Source organism: Xenopus laevis, chromosome 3S (genome assembly GCF_017654675.1).
Source record: "Xenopus laevis strain J_2021 chromosome 3S, Xenopus_laevis_v10.1, whole genome shotgun sequence".
NCBI lineage: Eukaryota > Metazoa > Chordata > Amphibia > Anura > Pipidae > Xenopus > Xenopus laevis.
Window position 1 is genome coordinate 127,824,299 of NC_054376.1, and position 22,687 is coordinate 127,846,985.

The 22,687-nt window shown below is 42.3% G+C and overlaps 1 protein-coding gene and 4 non-coding genes across 5 annotated transcripts; 4 read left to right on the top strand and 1 right to left on the bottom strand.

Annotated features, from left to right (window-relative positions):
- The first annotated feature begins 689 nt into the window (after positions 1 to 689).
- Positions 690 to 1,130, top strand: LOC108703412 (transcription factor HES-7.1-B). Its single transcript, XM_018239541.1, has one exon. The coding sequence runs from the start codon at positions 690 to 692 to the stop codon at positions 1,128 to 1,130; it is 441 nt and encodes a 146-aa protein (XP_018095030.1).
- Positions 1,131 to 8,303: 7,173 nt separating this feature from the next.
- trnat-cgu lies at positions 8,304 to 8,377 on the top strand. Its single transcript has one exon. It is a non-coding gene; the product is annotated as a tRNA-Thr (tRNA).
- A 1,700-nt stretch (positions 8,378 to 10,077) lies between these two features.
- Positions 10,078 to 10,159, top strand: trnas-cga. The gene has a single exon. It is a non-coding gene; the product is annotated as a tRNA-Ser (tRNA).
- Positions 10,160 to 11,680: 1,521 nt separating this feature from the next.
- Positions 11,681 to 11,762, bottom strand: trnas-gcu. The gene has a single exon. It is a non-coding gene; the product is annotated as a tRNA-Ser (tRNA).
- A 4,489-nt stretch (positions 11,763 to 16,251) lies between these two features.
- On the top strand, positions 16,252 to 16,333 carry trnas-cga. Its single transcript has one exon. It is a non-coding gene; the product is annotated as a tRNA-Ser (tRNA).
- Positions 16,334 to 22,687: the final 6,354 nt, after the last annotated feature.

A 22,687-nucleotide genomic window follows, 5' to 3' on the forward strand; every position in this document is an offset into this window, starting at 1 on the left:
ATAGCTACCAATGAGGTTTTCTGTCCCCAACAGGTAATAAGTGGCATTGCACATGATGTAGCCATACTTTTATTTAGTTACATATGTTCCACAATATAACTTTTTTCTTCAAAAGGGAACTCTATCTCAAAACAGTTCTTTGCATTTAATGCTGGTTCTGACTCTCTGACTCACTTAATCTCCAGGTTTGTTAATGTCTGTTAATTGACCATTTAAGGTGCAGTACCATGTTTGAACCTGCTGGTGGCAGAAACTCCCAGTCTATGATGGGCTGCTTGGGTGGGTGGGGAACGTTCAGTTGCAGGAAAGAATGAAGTATGGTAACTAAAACCCATTGTAAAATAATGTTTTGAGCCTTTATAAGTATATCCTGTAAAGTGCAATTAAGCCTCAGCTGTTAATGGGTGTCATTTACTATTAACTTCTTCCCAAAATAATTTGCATAGACCTATTAAGTTGGTGTTTATGATATAAACATGGTGGAGAATTCTTTCCTACAGATAGGGTGTATATCATCTATTGAGTGGGGTCTATATTACATATGTAGGGGATACAGAACTAGGCAGTCAGACTGTGTATTGATGGGCTGTTCCTACTGGAATGCGCATTCTTGCCTAATTTGCATAGCCAATGCCCTGATCTGGCAGCCACAGGGGGCCAAAATACAAGGGACTGGTTTTGTATATGGAATGGGATTGATCATTTTTATTGATTACTTTTCCATTTCTTTCCTGCTGAAACTAAAGAATCTGAAGGTGGAGAAGGTTGAGTGCACGGTCCAGTTTCTCCAGTCCAGAAAACTTCTCCCACTGGATGGGGAAGCTGAGGATAAAGAGTACCAGTCAGGGTTCCAGCATTGCCTAGAGACAATCTTGCATTTCATGAACTCCAAACCTGACATGAATGGTGTGACCAATGAGTTCCTCTCCCACCAGCTGTCCTCCTATAAGCCATCTCCAAACACCTGGAGTCCCACCTGTGCTCCACTGACAAAACACAAGCCTTCTCTTGGCTTTCAAGACTCAGTATCACATTTAGCTTCTAACAGCATCTCCGTCAGCCCTACAAAGACTCTGGTTGACAGTCACTTCTCTCACCAAACCTTCAAGATCTGGAGAACCGGGGTTTGATAACTTTTTATGTTTGAAGGGTGCAAGAATGGCCAAAAGGCTAGAATTATGGTCTATAATGAGTGTTCAAGCAACCTTGGATGCTACAGAGGGGACTTATTTTTAGGAAACATTTTTTGTATGAAATCAAAATCTGCAGAACTGTTTATCAGAACCCAAAGCTCTTGATATACATTGTATCTGTGTGTGTATATACAGTGTGAATATAGGGGTTAGCACCTGGACTTTTATTTTACTGAAGCGCCATTTGAGCACATTACATACGTATACATTGGAGACTTCTGTCTCTGGCAAAGCTCATTCTTTACATCGAATACAGGCTCACTATGCCCTGAAAATGAATTAGACAGTCAACCCCATTGGCTTAATTTTCCATTTATAATATGTTGTAAATTGCTGGAAAGTTTAAGGGTTCTGTCACTTGTCTTGTGGTTGCCACACTCCCTTCCCAGAGACTATTATCCCACTGTTACTATAGACACCATCTCTCCCTACTATACCTGCTATCCCACAGTCACACTCCCTTCCCAGAGACTATTATCCACTGTTACTATAGGCACCATCTCTCCTACTATACCTGCTATCCCACAGTCACACTCCCTTCCCAGAGACTATTATCCACTGTTACTATAGGCACCATCTCTCCCTACTATACCTGCTATCTCACAGTCACACTCCCTTCCCAGAGACTATTATCCACTGTTACTATAGACACCATCTCTCCCTACTATACCTGCTATCCCACAGTCACACTCCCTTCCCAGAGACTATTATCCCACTGTTACTATAGGCACCATCTCTCCCTACTATACCTGCTATCCCACAGTCACACTCCCTTCCCAGAGACTATTATCCACTGTTACTATAGGCACCATCTCTCCCTACTATACCTGCTATCTCACAGTCACACTCCCTTCCCAGAGACTATTATCCCACTGTTACTATAGACACATCTCAACCTACTATACCTGCTATCCCACAGTCACACTCCCTTCTCAGAGACTATTATCCACTGTTACTATAGACACCATCTCTCCCTACTATACCTGCTATCCCACAGTCACACTCCCTTCCCAGAGACTATTATCCACTGTTACTATAGGTACCATCTCTCCCTACTATACCTGCTATCCCACAATCACACTCCCTTCCCAGAGACTATTATCCCACTGTTACTATAGACACATCTCTCCCTACTATACCTGCTATCCCACAGTCACACTCCCTTCCCAGAGACTATTATCCACTGTTACTATAGACACCATCTCTCCCTACTATACCTGCTATCCCACAGTCACACTCCCTTCCCAGAGACGATTATCCACTTTTACTATAGGTACCATCTCTCCCTACTATACCTGCTATCCCACAGTTACACTCCCTTCCCAGAGACTATTATCCCACTGTTACTATAGGTACCATCTCTCCCTACTATACCTGCTATCCCACAGTCACACTCCCTTCCCAGAGACTATTATCCACTGTTACTATAGGTACCATCTCTCCCTACTATACCTGCTATCCCACAGTCACACTCCCTTCCCAGAGACTATTATCCACTGTTACTATAGGTACCATCTCTCCCTACTATACCTGCTATCCCACAGTCGCACTCCCATCCCAGAGACTATTATCCCACTGTTACTATAGACACATCTCAACCTACTATACCACAGTCACACTCCCTTCTCAGAGACTATTATCCACTGTTACTATAGACACCATCTCTCCCTACTATACCTGCTATCCCACAGTCACACTCCCTTCCCAGAGACTATTATCCACTGTTACTATAGGTACCATCTCTCCCTACTATACCTGCTATCCCACAATCACACTCCCTTCCCAGAGACTATTATCCCACTGTTACTATAGACACCATCTCTCCCTACTATACCTGCTATCCCACAGTCACACTCCCTTCCCAGAGACTATTATCCACTGTTACTATAGACAACATCTCTCCCTACTATACCTGCTATCCCACAGTCACACTCCCTTCCCAGAGACTATTATCCACTGTTACTATAGACACCATCTCTCCCTACTATACCTGCTATCCCACAGTCACACTCCCTTCCCAGAGACTATTATCCACTGTTACTATAGACACCATCTCTCCCTACTATACCTGCTATCCCACAGTCACACTCCCTTCCCAGAGACTATTATCCACTGTTACTATAGACAACATCTCTCCCTACTATACCTGCTATCCCACAGTCACACTCCTTCCCAGAGACTGTTATCCACTGTTACTATAGGCACCATCTCTCCCTACTATACCTGCTATCCCACAGTCACACTCCCTTCCCAGAGACTATTATCCACTGTTACTATAGGCACCATCTCTCCCTACTATACCTGCTATCCCACAGTCACACTCCCTTCCCAGAGACTATTATCCACTGTTACTATAGACACATCTCTCCCTACTATACCTGCTATCCCACAGTCACACTCCCACTCCCTTCCCAGAGACTATTATCCACTGTTACTATAGACAACATCTCTCCCTACTATACCTGCTATCCCACAGTCACACTCCCTTCCCAGAGACTATTATCCCACTGTTACTATAGACACCATCTCTCCCTACTATACCTGCTATCCCACAGTCACACTCCCTTCCTAGAGACTATTATCCCACTCTTACTATGGGCAAAGAAAACGACACCGACGAGGATGGGATTCGAACCCACGCATGCAGAGCACAATGGATTAGCAGTCCATCGCCTTAACGGCCACCTCGTCAACCTGTGTTACAAATCCTTCTGTCTTGACAATGGAAGGTGCTTGTCTGACAACTTTAACATAAGAGACTTAAATCCATTTGTTGACAAGAATGGTCTCATGTGTAGGCAGAAAAATAAAATCTAACTGAAAAGGCAGTGACATCCTTGGGGTGTATTTCAGAACTTCAAGTGCAATGTCAGCAAGAAAAGGTGAAGTTACTTCAGAAAAGATAGAAGAAATGAATGGGTATGGGTGTGTTTTTTTTAACTTGTAGGGGGCCCTTTCATAATTGTTTTTTAAATTGTGGGGGTGACCGACCACCGATATTCTTTTTGAATGGGTGGGGGACCCTAGCACAAAGGTGTTTTTTTTTAAATGGTGGGGGGCACCAATGTTTTTAATGTGTAGATGGCCTGGCGCCAATGTTTTTAATGTGTAGGGGGCCCTGGCACCAATTTTGTTTTTTAATGTGTTTTTTTTAAAATGTAGAGTGCCTGGCACCAATGTTTTTAATGTTTAAGGGGCCCTGGCACCAATTTTTTTTTAATGTGTAGAGAATTTCTGCCACAGATGGAGAAAGTAGACTGAAATGCCTCTGCACTGTCAAGTAAGAAAAAGCAGGTCTAAACCTTATTATATTTGGCTTTTTCGAGTTGTGATTGGTGTTTTCCATACCGAGTCAGAACCTACTGCTTGAAAACTTTCCTTTCAACCTCAACACCTTTAGTTTGGAGGCTTCCAAATCAAAATGTGTTCATTTCACCTGGATTAAAATATTGGCAAAATAGAAAATGACCAGGGGTTCTGCTATTTTAAGAAGTGGGTACCAAGGCTTCCAGGGCCAGTTGGGTAGTATGGCAAACAGATCCATCTGGAAATATAATATCTTGTAAAGAACTATGAGGACTATTGGGATTGGGATTAAAACATCAGCAAATAGACCTTCCTTATTTTGGGAGAATGCATGCACTGTTGTTGCCTATGGAGAGGGAATCCTGGGGAAATGATTGGTTTCTATGGCCATCAAATCTGTCTCTGGACAACCCCAGTTTCATGTTATCTTGTTGACATCTTTGGGATTAAGGTCCCACTCCTTCTTGGGTTTGAAGTATCTGTTTAGCAAGTAGCCTGAACATTGTGTAGTCCTGGAATGTAGAGAGATGTGATGCTGAGTACAGCTGCCAATAGATGTTGAGATTTTTAAAAGATCTGATTATCATCGTGAGACCACGATTATCTCGGAACGATCGTACAAATTGTCCATCAACTTAAAAGACCAATTTGCCAGGAAAACAAAGGGGAGCTGCAAACATAGATACATTGCACTGGGACCGACAAAGATTTTTTAACCTGGCCGATCAATTTCCTGACAGATGTCGGCCCAAAAATCGTAAGACGTTCTATTGTTCGAATCCCATTAACCGCACGATAATTTCGAAGGATTGGTCGGAGTTCGATAAAATTGGATGTTTGGCAAAAGAAATCTTTGCGTCTATGGGTACCTTAAGTGTCTCTAAGCCGATACCAATATCTTTTCTGTTTTCCTAAACAAGGCTGAACTTTGAGTCCCTCTTTGGCTCTTGATGTAAGTCATGGTGGAGGCACTGTCTGGCCTGACCTGGATTGCAGATCTTGAAAGTACTTTTTTTTTTAGTTTTTTTGCTCTACGATGCTTGGTTCTCATCATGTCTTGGTTTTTGTAGTTCAGAGTTTGGAAATTGTAACTCTTGATGTCAATCACTTACCATGTCCTGGGGCATTCTTGTACTTATGGCAGTGGCTTTTCATAACATCAGCTTCCCTGTATTACGGCTGTGTTGCTAGCCTTGGCCTCAAAGGTAAAAACTGCTGTGACCCGGATTCGAAACAGAGTTGCCGCGGCCACAACGCAGAGTACTAACCACTATACGACCACAGCAAGCTATCCACTTTATGCTGCGCTTTGCTTTGTACATGTGCGTGTATTCTGCTCCTTGTAAAACTTGTAGTTTATATTCCTTCTCTTTTTTTAGGTACCTTATTAAAGGAACAGTTCAATGTAAATAAAAACTGAATGAAAACATTTTTCAATAAGTTTGTTAGCCAAAAGTGTAATATATAAAGGCTGGAATTAATGGATATCTAATGCTCTTTGCATCTGTCTAACCTGTTAGTCTGTCAGCAATTTAATGGGGGCTACATGGGACATATAGTGGTGCTTGAAACTTTGTGAACTTTTAAAATTTTTAATATTTCTATGTGGACATGACCTAAAACATCATCTGATTTTCAAGAGTCCTAAAAGTAGATGGAGAAAACCTAGTTAAACAAATAAAACAAAAATTATTATATTTGGTCAAGTTATTGAAAATAATGATCCAATAAGATTCCTGTGTGTGTGTGGCAAAAGTAAGTGAATCAGTATTGCAGCTCTAATGACGCTCCTGTGGTTATTAATCCTCTCCCTGTAAGTCGTAGATGCTTTACCTACATAGTGCAAACCAAAGGGGCACCATGCTTTATAGACCACGTGGTCCGACAGACAGGACAGTCTATGTCTGATCGTGAACTTGTGTCCCGTCCTAGGGTGTGTAAAAAAGGTTCCTTGTGACATTCCACTACAGGTGAGACACCCTGCACATTTATAGCAGCCATTTTTGAGTGGTCTCTCCAGCCAGGAACTCCCCTTTGTTTTCTTATCCGGGGCCACATCTTTAATTACAAGCAGGTCCCCAAGGTTCCGTCCTTGTCTATAGGCCAACAGCGGCCTCTTTTTATCCAGGAAAGAGAGATGTGGATCCGAGTTGATGATCTCCCACCTACTATTCAACACATATTTAAACGGTACACTAATGGTACTCCAATTCTTTGTAAATATTAGATCCGGTTGTGGGGTCTCATCTCTCTTAAAAAGCAGTAGTTCCTCCTGGGTCCTAAGTCTTGCTTTCTGTTGTAGTTGTTCTTGTATTAATCTGGTCGGGAATTCCCTAGATTCGAACTGTTGCGCCAAATTGTCCAATTGGGATGCTGCGGTCTCTCTGTCAGTATTGTTCCTAATAACTCTGAGGAATTGTGAGTAGAGAACCCCTCGGGACATGTGAGGTGGGTGATGGGAGCTAGCATGTATGAGACTATTCCTATCTGTAGATTTTTTATATAACGTGGTCCCAATTCCTTTCCCTTGTTTATAGATGGTTACATCTAAATAATTTACCTTCTGTTTGTCATAAGACATCGTCAGTTTTATGGGAGAGTCAAGGGAATTTAAGCTCTCTTTAAATGATAGGAGTTCAGTCTCTGTCCCCCCCAGAACAGCAGCAGGTCGTCAATATAGCGCTTATAGAACAAAATGTGGCTACCTCCTAGGGGCAGCAGCAAGTTCTGCTCATACTGTTCCATAAATATGTTGGCAAAGGATGGAGCCACGTTTGATCCCATTGCTGTCCCAGCGGTCTGCAAATAGAAGGAATCTTGAAACATAAAATAATAATTTGATAAGATCAGGTCCAACAAAGCTATCAAGAATTCAACCGTTGGAGGCCCCTTGTGTTTGGTCTGGAGTGCTTTCCTACATGCTGAGACACCCATGTCATGAGGGATAACTGTGTAAAGACTGGACACATCCATAGTCACTAGAATTGTGTCAAGTGGAATTTATATGTCCCTGAGCATCGTTAGTAGATGTGTTGTATCTCGTACGTAAGAAGCCATGTTTTGCACTGCAGGTTGTAAGTAGGAATCCGTGTATTTTGCTACGGGCTGAAATAGGGACCCTATGGCTGAAATGATCGGACGACCAGGGGGGCAATCAATCATTTATGAATTTTTGGTAAAGTGTAGATAAATGGTATCTTGGAAAATGTTGTGGTTAGATATTGTTTTGTTCTCTCGTCTATCCATCCCCCTGTGACCCCTGCTGATATCAAACCATCCAATTCTTTTTTAAATTTTGTAGTGGGCTCAGCCTTTAATTTAATATAAGTGGTGGTGTCCGCTAGTTGTGTCAATAGTTCCTGTATGTAGTTGGATTTGTCCAGAAGAACAATAGCGCCCCCTTTATCTGCCGTCTGATAATAATATCATTATCTGCCTTAAGAGTTTTTATAGCTTCCTTCTCCAATCTAGACACTTTTGAATGACTATAAGTAAGATCCCTGTGTATTTTTACTGAATCTTTAGCTAAGAGTCGTGTGAATGTAGAGATTGCTTGGGCAGTATTAGGAGGACCGAAGTTAGTTTTTTTAACAAAGGGTGATTTAGTGGTCCCTATTTTATCTTTGAAATGGTCACGTAGTTTTAGATGTCTCTTAAAGTTATGTATGTCCTTGTACATGTCAAACGGTTCTGAGTGGTTAGTTGGTACAAATTTAAGTCCTTTTTTCAATAGTCTCTGTTTTATGGTCTGTTTTATATATATATAAATAAGAGTTGTCTACCGTTAACAACCAACAAGCTGTAGGCGCTGTGGCTTAGTTGGTTAAAGCGCCTGTCTCGTAAACAGGAGATCCTGAGTTCAACTCTCAGCAGTGCCTTTATTTAAGAGCCTGGACCCAAATCCCTCACTCTATGTCAGTGATATCAGTGCCACTTTCTTAGTAGTTGGCTCTTTCCATGGCTGCATTTGCAGGGCGGGCACCGGTTTCTAAGCCACGCAGTCCTATTGCCTCACCGTGCTGTCCTAGCACCCGCGCCCACACACCTCTCCCATTAAGAGCACATGCGGTAGCTGCGTTTCCCCAGTGCTCCTCAGCAAGTGGCTTGGTGACATGCCCTCCCCACAATTCTGGTGCTGTAGGTCCGGGCCTTTGTAGCCTCACTACAAATCCAGGCCTGGCTCTTTCATCCTAATGAAGAGAAAGCAGGTTAAGTTTAAAAAGAAGTGCAAAGATGAGGACACCCTAAAATAGTTAATATGGGCAATACAGTTGTAATTTATTTTAGTATTATTAATATCCAGTTTGTTCATGATGGGTGCGTCAATAATGGAAATATAAAAGGGATTTTTACATAGTGGAAAAAACTAACCTTGATATTTTCATTTATCATTCCCATTTTATCAGAATAACCTGAAGTAAAATCTTAAGCATAGCCAGACAGAAGATTAGGCGTTGAAGTGCTGTAGCTTAGTTGGTTGAAGTGCTTGTGTAGTAAATACGTGATTCTGATTTCGAATGTCAGCAGTGCCTTCCTGATGCAGCCGATTTAACTGTTCCTATATTTGATTTGAAATATATATATATATATTGTTTTAATTTTTTTTATTATTATTATATTTGTAATGTTTTAATATTTTTTTTATATTTTTTTTACTCTATAGGTCCCTGATTGGAGTCGGGACAAGGAGTAAGCTGTGTACAGAAAAGTCCAATTCATGGTATCCAAAGTCAAAGAGGAAAGTCAGGAATCGATGGGTAACAATTTAGGAGCCTCCAGGTACTTTATAAAGAAAGAACTATAATCGAGCATTGAACGCTGGTCTCTGACATTCATTTAATTAGAATTTTGTGCCTAAACATGGCACAATGACATCACACACCACCACATCATGATTTGGGGTGACAATGTCCCTACGCAACCATGGGTACCGCCAGGTCCGGACTGGCAATCTGTGGGTTCTGGCAAATGCCAGAGGGGCTGCTATAAGGTGCCATAGAAAGTCAGTATTTAGTTGGCTAATGGGCGCTATTTGGGCCTCTGTGTGGGCTGATTGGGCCTCTGTGTACATGAAATACCAGGGCCTATTTTAATTCTCACTCCAGACCTGGGTACCGCCATCTTGGATTTATATTGTAGAGTGAATTATTTGCAGTGTAAATAGTGTCATTTAGAAATAAAACCACACCAAAAAAATCATGTCAGTATCCCTTTAAAGGCCAATGCCCGAACCTTCGTGCACTTTGCCCTCCATTTTGTGGCGGTATGTTATCACCCACTTAGATTGTAAGCTCTATGGGGCAGGGACTTCCTTACTACTGTGTCTTTTAACACAAGGTACTTGTACAGTGCTGCATATCCTTGTAGTAGTGCATCATAATTATACATACATACAATCTGAACTCAGGATCTTCAATTTATGATACAGATATTTTACCCATCTAAGTCACAAGGCCCCCATTGTGGCCTCATGTTTTGTCTTTTGGAAAAAAGAAAAAAAATATGATATAATATGTAGAGTCTACACTCCAGTCCAATAAAGTAGTCAAGTCATTAAGATGATGGATCCTTGCAGGTGGCTGTGATGGCCGAGTGGTTAAGGCGTTGGACTCGAAATCCAATGGGGTTTCCCTGCACAGGTTCAAATCCTGTTCACAGCGACAACCTTATAAAACTTTGATTAAAATCTTTCTTATAGACCACAAGATATTTTTCATACTACACTTTGAGCACCATATTATATTAAAATGTAATCAAAGAAGTGCATCAATCACTAAAGCAGGTCCATGTCAGACCTACAGACTTCCACTTGGACAGCAAGACTTTGGGAATCCAAGGGGAGACAGAGGTGATATACAGATCTCATTATATTTACTTAACTAACTAAGGTAATCACAGGAGAGTGACAAATTGCTATGCTTCATTAATGTTTTATATTATAAAAAAATAAAAAAAGGAGAATAAGCAGAATTATTTTTTGGAATAAGTTCAATTATCCCACTGTTACTATAGGCACAATCTCTCCCTACTAGTGATGGGGGAATTTATTCGCCAGGCGCAAATTCGCTGTGAATTCCCATGATTTGCCGCTGGGGAATAAATTTGCGGAACTGCCGCAAAAATTCACCGGCGTAAAAAAAAAATGGATGCCGGCATTCGTGTTTTGGGACGCATTTTCACTGGCGAATATGCGCTGGCGTCCGAAAATGAGGCGCCGGCGTCAATTTGCGAATTTTTTGCCGTTTTGCAAATTAGTAGGGAGAGATTGTTCCTATAGTAACAGTGGGATAATACAATAATACTATACTATGGGATAATACTCCCTACTATACCTGTTATCCCACAGTCACACTCCCTTCCCAGAGACTATTATCCACTGTTACTATAGGCACCATCTCCCCCTACTATACCTGCTATCCCACAGTCACACTCCCTTCCCAGAGACTATTATCCACTGTTACTATAGGCACCATCTCTCCCTACTATACCTGCTATCCCACAGTCACACTCCCTTCCCAGAGACTATTATCCCACTGTTACTATAGGCACCATCTCTCCCTACTATACCTGCTATCCCACAGTCACACTCCCTTCCCAGAGACTATTATCCACTGTTACTATAGACACATCTCTCCCTACTATACCTGCTATCCCACAGTCACACTCCCTTCCCAGAGACTATTATCCACTGTTACTATAGACACATCTCTCCCTACTATACCTGCTATCCCACAGTCACACTCCTTCCAGAGACTATTATCCACTGTTACTATAGGCACCATCTCTCCTTACTATACCTGCTATCCCACAGTCACACTCCCTTCCCAGAGACTATTATCCACTGTTACTATAGACACATCTCTCCCTACTATACCTGCTATCCCACAGTCACACTCCCTTCCCAGAGACTATTATCCACTGTTACTATAGGCACCATCTCTCCTTACTATACCTGCTATCCCACAGTCACACTCCCTTCCCAGAGACTATTATCCACTGTTACTATAGGCACCATCTCTCCCTACTATACCTGCTATCCCACAGTCACACTCCCTTCCCAGAGACTATTATCCCACTGTTACTATAGACACCATCTCTCCCTACTATACCTGCTATTCCACAGTCACACTCCCTTCCCAGAGACTATTATCCACTGTTACTATAGGCAAAGAAAACTACACCGACGAGGATGGGATTCGAACCCACGCGTGCAGAGCACAATGGATTAGCAGTCCATCGCCTTAACCACTCGGCCACCTCGTCAACCTGTGTTGTGAATCCTTCTGTCTTGACAATGGAAGGTGCTTGTCTAACAACTTTAAAATAAGAGACTTAAATCCATTTGTTGACAAGGATGGTCTCATGTGTAGGCAGAAAAATAAAATCTAACTGAAAAGGCAGTGACATCCTTGGGGCGTATTTCAGAACTTCAAATGCAATGTCAGCATGAAAAGGTGAAGTCACTCACACAGAAAAGATAGAAGAAATGAATGGGTATGGGTGTGTTGTTTTTAACTTGTAGGGGGCCCTTTCACAATTTTTTTTTAAATTGTGGGGGGCCCTGACCACCGATATTCTTTTTGAATGGGTGGGGGGCCCTGGCACCAATTTTGTTTTTTAATGTGTTTTTTTAAAATGTAGAGTGCCTGGCCCCAATGTTTTTTAATGTTTAAGGATCCCTGGCACCAATTTTTTTTTAATGTGTAGAGAATTTCTGCCACAGATGGAGAAAGTAGATTGAAATGCCTCTGCACTGTCAAGTAAGAAAAAGCAGGTCTAAACCTTATTATATTTGGCTTGAGTACCTCTTTTTCGAGTTGTGATTGGTGTTTTCCATACCGAGTCAGAACCTACTGCTTGAAAACTTTCCTTTCAACCTCAACACCTTTAGGTTGGAGGCTTGCAAATCAAAATGTGTTCATTTCACCTGGATTAAAATATTTGCAAAATAGAAAATGACCAGGGTACCAAGGCTTCCAGGGCCAGTTGGGTAGTACGGCAATCAGATTCATCTGGAAATATAATATCTTGTAAAGAACTATGAGGACTATTGGGATTGAGGTTAAAACATCAGCAAATAGACCTTCCTTATTTTGGGAGAATGCATGCACTGTTGTTGCCTATGGAGAGGGAATCCTTGGAAAATGATTGGTTTCTATGGCCATCAAATATGTCTCTGGACAACCCCAGTTTCACGTTATCTTGTTGAAATCTTTGGGATTCAGGTCCCACTCCACCTTGGGTTTGAAGTATCTGTTTAGAAAGTCGCCTGAACATTGTGTAGTAATGGAATGTAGAGAGATGTGATGCGGAGTAAGTGTCTCTAAGCCAATACCAATAACTGTTCTGTTTCCTGTTGAGTCCCTCTATTTCTGTTGAGTCCCTCTTTTTCTGTTGAGTCCCTCTTTGACTCTTGATGTAAGCCGGGGTGGAGGCATTGTCTGGTCTGACCTGGATTGCAGATCTTGAAAGTACTTTTTTGAGTGTTAGATGTGTTTGAAATATGGTGCTGACTGAAGAAGCTGCTCGGGTGAGTAGTGAACCGTCTTCATTGATTACTCAGCATGTCCAGTTGTTTTTTTAGATGTTTTTTTATTTTTTTAAGATTTACCTATACTAAATATGGTGCTGACTGAGTTTGACTATGTTGGACAGAATCTGAGAAAGAACCCGACTACAGACAACCTTGCTCTATGAAGCTTGGTTCTCATCATGTGTTGGTTTTTGTAGTTCAGAGTTTGGAAATTGTAACTCTTGATGTCAATCACTTACCATGTCCTGGGGCATTCTTGTACTTATGGCAGTGGCTTTTCGTATCGCCAGCTTCCCTGTATTAATGCTGTGTTGCTAGCCTTGGCCTCAAAAGTAAAAGCTGCCGTGACCTGGATTTGCTGCGGCCACAACGCAGCGTACTAACCACTACACGATCACGGCAAGCTATCTGCTTGATGCTGCTCTTTGCTTTGTACATGTGCGTGTATTCCGCTCCTTGTAAAACGTGTAGTTTATATTCCCTCTCTTTTTTTGGGAACCTTATTAAAGGAACAGTTCGATGTAAATAAAAACTGGGTAAAAAAATGTTTGAATTAGTTTGTTAGCCAAAAGTGTAATATATAAAGGCTGGAATTAATGGATATCTAATGTAACCTGTTAGTCAGTCAGCAATTTAATGGGGGCCACATGGGACATATAGTGGTGCTTGAAACTTTGCAAACTTTTAAAAATGTTAATATTTCTATGTGGGCATGACCTAAAACATCATCTGATTTTCAAAAGAATCCTAAAAGTAGATGGAGAAAAGCTAGTTAAACAAATAAAACAAAAAATATTATATTTGGTCAAGTATATATTGAAAATAATGATCCAATAAGATTTCTGTGTGTGTTTGTGGCAAAATTAAGTGAATCAGTATTGTCTTACTTATGCTCAGTATTTGGTGTGACCCCCCTTGTGCAGCAATAACTGCAAGTAAATATGGCAGTGACAATTAAAATAAGAGGGATGTTAAACAGTTGTGGAGAAAGGGAGCAACCTAGTCTTATTCCTTTGAAAAATACGATAAGGGGAAGAAATCTCACCAGCCACAAAAATCTAGGTTGTGGGAGTACTGTATAATTTTTTAATTAATTCTATGAAAGGGCCTTTAGATTCAAAAGCATTTAAGCTGTCATTTAATCAATCCAATAATAAATGAGGTGTGATTGGTTTCAAATCCAGGACTAGCCCTTTGCAAATCCAGTTAACTGTTAAATATCTGGGAAGAGATGCCAATGCACACAGGATCTTTATATTGTGACTGGCAATGTATTGTAATGTAGCTGTTGTTTTGGAGTCAGTGAACAAATATTACAGTGAGAAAATCACCCATTTGTTATAAAAGTTGTGCAATTGATTTTTCAAAAATAAATAAATAATAATAATAAAAAAAAAGTAAGACAATGACAATGGTCAACTAGTAGGCGCTGTGGCTTACTTGGTTAAAGCGTCTGTCTTATAAACAAAAGATCCTGAGTTCGACTCTCAGCAGTTACTTTCTTTAGAGCTTAGACCCCAATCCCTCACTCTATGTTAGTAATATCAGTGCCACTTTCTTAGTAGTTGGCTCTTTCCATGGCTGGATTTGCAGGGCGGCCACCCTGTTCTAAGCCACGCAGACCTATTGCCTCACCGTGCTGTCCTAGCTTCCGCGCCCACACACCTCTCCCAGCAAGAGCACACGTGGAGCACATGCGGGAGCTGCGTTTCCCCAGTGCTCCTCACCACGTGACTTGGTGCTATGCCCACAATTCTGGTGCTGTAGGTCCGGGCCTTTGTAGCCTCACTACAAATCCAGGCCTGGCTCTTTCATCCTAATGAAGAGAAAGCAGGTAAAGTTTAAAAAGAAGTGCAAAGATGAGGACACCCTAAAAGAGTTATTATGGGCAAAACAGTTGTAATTTATTTTAGTATTATTAATATCCAGTTTGTTCATGATGGGTGCATCAATAATGGAAATATAAAAGGGATTTTTACATAGTGGAAAAAAATTAACCTTGATATTTTCATTTATCATTCCCATCTTGTCAGAATAACCTGAAGTAAAATCTTAAGCATAGCCAGACAGAAAATTAGGAGTAGAAGTGCTGTGGCTTAGTTGGTTGAAGTGCTTGTCTAATAAACAAGTGATCCTGATTTCGAATATCAGCAGTACCTTCCTGATGTAACTCTTTTATTGTTCCTATATTTGATAAGAAATATCTAATCTAATATATATATATTTTTTTAAAAAAATTTTTTATTATTATTATATTTGTAATGTTTTAATATTTTTTTATATTTTTTTTACTCTATAGGTCCCTGATTGGAGTCGGGACAAGGAGTAAGCTGTGTACAGAAAAGTCCAATTCATGGTATCCAAAGTCAAAGAGGAAAGTCAGGAATCAATGGGTAACAATTTAGGAGCCCCCAGGAACTTTATAAAGAAAGAACTATATTCGAGCATTGAAAGCTGGTCTCTGACATTCATTTAATTAGAATTTTGTGCCTAAACATGGCACAATGACATCACACACCACCACATCATAATGTAGGGTGACAATGTCCCTACACAACCATGGGTATCGCCAGGTCCGGACTGGCAATCTGTGGGTTCTGGCAAATGCCAGAGGGGCTGCTATAAGGTGCCATAGAAAGTCAGTATTTAGTTGGCTAATGGGGGTTATTTGGGCCTCGGTGTGGGCTGATTAGGCCTCTGTGTACATGAAATACCAGGGCCTATTTTAATTCTCACTCCAGACCTGGGTACCGCCATCTTGGATTTATATTGTAGAGTGAATTATTTGCAGTGTAAACAGTGTCATTTGAAAAAAAAACCCACACCATAAAAATCATGTCAGTATCCCTTTAAAGACAATACCCAAACCTTTGTGCACTTTGCCCTCCTTTTTGTGGCGGTATGTTATCACCCACTTAGATTGCAAGCTCTACGGGGCAGGGACTTCCTTACTACTGTGTCTTTTAACACAAGGTACTTGTACAGTGCTGCATATCCTAATAGTAGTGCATCATAATTATACATACATAAAATCTGAACTCAGGATCTTCAATTTATGATACAGATATTTTACCCATCTAAGTCACAAGGCCCCCATTGTGGCCTCATGTTCTGTCTTTTGGAAAAAAGAAAAACAATATGATAGAAAATGATATAATATGTAGAGTCTACAGTCCAGTAAAGTAGTCAAGTCATTAAGATGATGGATCCGTGCAGGTGGCTGTGGTGGCCGAGTGGTTAAGGCGTTGGACTCGAAATCCAATAGGGTTTCCCTGCACAGGTTCAAATCCTGTTCACAGCGACAACCTTATAAAACTTTGATTAAAAACTTTCATATAGACCACAAGATATTTTTTATACTACACTTTGAGCACCATATTATATTAAAATGTAATCAAAGAAGTGCATCAATCACTAAAGCAGGTCCATGTCAGACCTACAGACTTCCACTTGGACAGCAAGACTTTGGGAATCCAAGGGGAGACAGAGGTGATATACAGATCTCATTATATTTACTTAACTAACTAAGGTAATCACAGGAGAGTCACAAATTGCTATGCTTCATTAATGTTTTATATTATAAAAAAATAAAAAAGGAGAATAAGCAGAATTATTTTTTGGAATAAGTTCAATTATCCCACTGTTACTATAGGCACAATCTCTCCCTACTAGTGATGGGCGAATTTATTCGGCAGGCGCAAATTTGCTGTGAATTCCCGTTATTCGCCGCGGGCGAATAAATTTGCGGAACTGGCGCAAAAATTTGCCGGCATACAAAAAGATGAATGCTGTCGCTCGTGTTTTTGGATGCCGACACATTTTCACCAGCGAATATGTGCTGGCGTCCAAAAACGCGGTGCCAGCGCCGTATTGCAAAATTTTTTGCCATTTCGCAAATTTCATGGCAAAACAAATTCACCCATCACTACTCACTACTATACCTGCAATCCCACAGTCACACTCCCTTCCCAGAGACTATTATCCACTGTTACTATAGACACCATCTCTCCCTACTATACCTGCTATCCCACATTCACACTTCATTCCCAGAGACTATTATCCACTGTTACTATAGACACCATCTCTCCCTACTATACCTGCTATCCCACATTCACACTTCATTCCCAGAGACTATTATCCACTGTTACTATAGACACATCTCTCCCTACTATACCTGCTATCCCACATTCACACTTCATTCCCAGAGACTATTATCCACTGTTACTATAGGCACCATCTCTCCCTACTATACCTGCTATCTCACAGTCACACTCCCTTCCCAGAGACTATTATCCACTGTTACTATAGACACACCATCTCCTACTATACCTCTGCAATCCCACAGTCACACTTCATTCCCAGAGACTATTATCCACTGTTACTATAGACCATCTCTCCCTTATACTAATCCCACAGTCCACTTCATTCCCAGAGACTATTATCCACTGTTACTATAGACACCATCTCTCCTACTATACCTGCTATCCCACTCAGACTATTATCACTGTTACTATAGTCTCTCCCTACTATACCTGCCCACAGTCACACTCCCTTCCAGAGACTATTACCACTGTTACTATAGACACCATCTCTCCTACTATACCTGCTATCCCACAGTCACACCTTCCAGAGACTATTATCCACTGTTACTATAGACACCATCTCTCCTACTATACTGCTATCCACAGTCACTCCTTCCAGAGACTATTATCCACTGTTACTATAGGCACCATCTCTCCCTACTATACCTGTTATCCCACAGTCACACTCCCTTCCCAGAGACTACTATCCACTGTTACTATAGGCACCATCTCTCCCTACTATACCTGCTATCCCACAGTCACACTCCCTTCCCAGAGACTATTATCCACTGTTACTATAGACACCATCTCTCCCTACTATACCTGCTATTCCACAGGCACACTCCCTTCCCAGAGACTATTATCCCACTGTTACTATAGACACCATCTCTCGCTACTATACCTGTTATCCCACAGTCACACTCCCTTCCCAGAGACTATTATCCACTGTTACTATAGGCACCATCTCTCCCTACTATACCTGCTATCCCACAGTCACACTCCCTTCCCAGAGACTATTATTCCACTTTTACTATAGACACCATCTCTCCCTACTATACCTGCAATCCCACAGTCACACTTCCTTCCCAGAGACTATTATCCACTGTTACTATAGGCACCATCTCTCCCTACTATACCTGCTATCCCACAGTCACACTCCCTTCCCAGAGACTATTATTCCACTGTTACTATAGGCACCATCTCTCCCTACTATACCTGTTATCCCACAGTCACACTCCCCTCCCAGAGACTATTATCCACTGTTACTATAGACACCATCTCTCCCTACTATACCTGCTATCCCACAGTCACACTTCCTTCCCAGAGACTATTATCCCACTGTTACTATAGACACCATCTCTCCCTACTATACCTGCTATCCCACAGTCACACTCCCTTCCCAGAGACTATTATCTACTGTTACTATAGGCACCATCTCTCCTACTATACCTGCTATCCCACAGTCACACTCCCTTCCCAGAGACTATTATCCACTGTTACTATAGGCACCATCTCTCCCGACTATACCTGTTATCCCACAGTCACACTCCCTTCCCAGAGACTATTATCCACTGTTACTATAGGCACCATCTCTCCCTACTATACCTGCTATCCCACAGTCACACTCCCTTCCCAGAGACTATTATCCACTGTTACTATAGACACCATCTCTCCCAACTATACCTGCTATTCCACAGTCACACTCCCTTCCCAGAGACTGCTATCCCACTGTTACTATAGACACCATCTCTCGCTACTATAACCTGGTTATCCATCAGTCCACTCCTTCCCAGAGACTATTATCCATCTGTTACTATAGGCGCACATCTCTCCCTACTATACCTGCCATCCGCACAGTCACACCCTCCCTTCCCAGAGACTATTTCACTGTTTACTATAGACACATCTCTCCCTACTATAACTGCAATCCCACAGTCTCACTTCCTTCCCAAGACTATTATCCACTTGTTACTAGATAGCACCAATCTCTCCCTACTATAGCGCTGCTATCCCACAGTCACACTCCTTTCCCAGAGACTATTATTCCACTGTTAGCTATAGGCCCCTCTCTCCCTACTATACCTGCTAGTCCGAACACTGTCACACCGTCACTCCTTCCCAGAGACTATTATCGACTGTTTACTATAGGCACCATCTCTCTACTATACCTGCTATCCCACAGTCACACTCCCTTCCCAGAGACTATTATCCACTGTTACTATAGGCACATCTCTCCCTACTATACCTGCTATCCCACAGTCACACTCCCTTCCCAGAGACTATTATCCACTGTTACTATAGACCATCTCTCTACTATACCTGTTATCCCACAGTCACACTCCCTTCCCAGAGACTATTATCCACTGTTACTATAGGCACCATCTCTCCCTATAATACCTGTTATCACAGTCTCCCTTCCATATATCCAATATATAGGCACCATTCTCCCCCTGTTATCCCACAGTCACACTCCCTCCAGAGACTATTATCCACTGTTACTATAGGCACCATCACTCCCTACTATACCTGCTATCCCACGTCACACTCCCTTCCAGAGACTATTATCCCACTGTTACTATAGGACACCATCTTCCTACTATACCTGTTTCCCCACAGTCACACTCCCTTCCCAGAGACTATTATCCACTGTTACTATAGGGCACCATCTCTCCCTACTATACCTGCTATCCCACAGTCACACTCCCTTCCCAGAGACTATTATCCACTGTTACTATAGACACCATCTCTCCCTACTATAGCCTGCTATTCCACAGTCACACTTCCTTCCCAGAGGACTATTATCCACTGTACTATAGGCACCATCTCTCCCTACTATACCTGCTATCCTCACAGTCCACACTCCCCTTCCCAGAGACTATTATTCCACTGGTTACTATAGGCACCATCTCTCCCTACTATACCTGCTATCCACACTCACACTCCCTTCCCAGAGACTATTATTCCACTGTTACTATAAGGCACCATCTCTCCCTACTATACCTGCTATCCCACAGTCACACTCCCTTCCCAGAGACTATTATCGACTGTTTACTATAGGCACCATCTCTCCCTACTATACCTGCTATCCCACAGTCACACTCCCTTCCCAGAGACCTATTATCCACTGTTACTATAGACACCATCTCTCCCTAACTATACCTGCAATCCCACAGTAACACTTCCTTCCCAGAGACTATTCTTCCACTGTTACTATAGGCACCATCTCTCCTACTATACTGCTATCCACACGTCCACACTCCCCTTCCCAGAGACTATTATTCCACTGTTTATCTATAGGCACCCATCTCTCCCTACTATACCTGCTATCCCACACTCACACTCCCTTCCCAGAGACTATTATTCCACTGTTACTATAGGCACCATCTCTCCCTACTATACCTGCTATCCCACAGTCACACTCCCTTCCAGAGACTATTATCCGACTGTTACTATAGGCACCATCTCTCCCCTACTATACCTGCTATCCACGTCACACTCCCTTCCCAGAGACTATTATCCACTGTTACTATAGGCACCATCTCTCCCTACTATACCTGTTATCCCACAGTCACACTCCCCTTCCCAGAGACTATATCCACTATTACTATAGGCACCATCTCTCCCTACTATACCTGTATCCCACAGTCACACTCCCCTCAGAGACCTCACTCCTCTCTCTACCTATAGACCACCAGTCTTGCGCTACCTATACCTGTTATCCACAGTCACACTCCCTTCCCAGAGACTATTATCCACTGTTACTATATCGGCACCATCACTCTCCCTACCTATACCTGCTGATCCCACAATACAGCACTGCCCTTCCCAGAGACTATTATCCACTGTTACTTCATAGACCACCATCCTCTCCCACTATACCTGCTATCCCACAGTCCAGCTTCCCCTTCCCAGAGACTATTATCCCACTGTTTACTATAGACACCATCTCCCCTACCACTATCCCTGTTATCCCACAGTCACCATTCCTCCTAGAGACTAAGATCCCACTGTATACTATGGGGCCAAACCGAAAACTTCACCAACCGAAGGATGGGATTGTCGCGTGCAGAGGCACAACTGGATTAGCAGTCCATCCGCCCCTTAACATACATCGGCCACCTCGTCAAAGTTTTTCCACTGGTTACTATAGACACCATCTCTCCCTACTATACATGCTATCCCAAAGTCACACTCCCTTCCCAGAGACTATTATCCACTGTTACTATAGGCACCATCTCTCCCTACTATACCTGCTATCCCACAGTCACACTCCCTTCTCAGAGACTATTATTCCACTGGTACTATAGGCACCATCTCTCCCTACTATACCTGCTATCCCACAGTCACACTCCCTTCCCAGAGACTATTATTCCACTGTTACTATAGACACCATCTCTCCCTACTATACCTGCTATCCCACAGTCACACTCCCTTCCCAGAGACTATTATCCACTGTTACTATAGGCACCATCTCTCCCTACTATACCTGCTATCCCACAGTCACACTCCCTTCCCAGAGACTATTATCCACTGTTACTATAGACACCTTCTCTCCCTACTATACCTGTTATCCCACAGTCACATTCCCTTCCTAGAGACTAATATCCCACTGTTACTATGGGCAAAGAAAACTTCACCGACGAGGATGGGATTTCTCGCGTGCAGAGCACAATGGATTAGCAGTCCATCGCCTTAACTACTCGGCCACCTCGTCAAAGTTTTTCCACTGTTACTATAGACACCATCTCTCCCTACTATACATGCTATCCCACAGTCACACTCCCTTCCCAGAGACTATTATCCACTGTTACTATAGGCACCATCTCTCCCTACTATACCTGCTATCCCACAGTCACACTCCCTTCCCAGAGACTATTATTCCACTGGTACTATAGGCACCATCTCTCCCTACTATACCTGCTATCCCACAGTCACACTCCCTTCCCAGAGACTATTATCCACTGTTACTATAGGCACCATCTCTCCCTACTATACCTGCTATCCCACAGTCACACTCCCTTCCCAGAGACTATTATCCACTGTTACTATAGACACCATCTCTCCCTACTATACCTGTTATCCCACAGTCACACTTCCCTCCCAGAGACTATTATTCCACTGGTACTATAGGCACCATCTCTCCCTACTATACCTGCTATCCCACAGTCACACTCCCTTCCCAGAGACTATTATCCACTGTTACTATAGGCACCATCACTCCCTACTATACCTGCTAACCCACAGTCACACTCCCTTCCCAGAGACTATTATCCATTGTTACTATAGGCACCATCTCTCCCTACTATACCTGCTATCCCACAGTCACACTCCCTTCCCAGAGACTATTATCCACTGTTACTGTAGGCACCATCTCTCCCTACTATACCTGCTATCCCACAGTCACACTCCCTTCCCAGAGACTATTATCCACTGTTACTATAGACACCATCTCTCCCTACTATACCTGTTATCCCACAGTCACACTCCCCTCCCAGAGACTATTATCCACTGTTACTGTAGGCACCATCACTCCCTACTATACCTGTTATCCCACAGTCACATTCCCTTCCTAG

What these genes read in the sequence shown, in the direction of transcription:
- LOC108703412 (XM_018239541.1), top strand. Translation starts at nt 690, where the DNA reads ATGGGATTGATCATTTTTATTGATTACTTTTCCATTTCTTTCCTGCTG.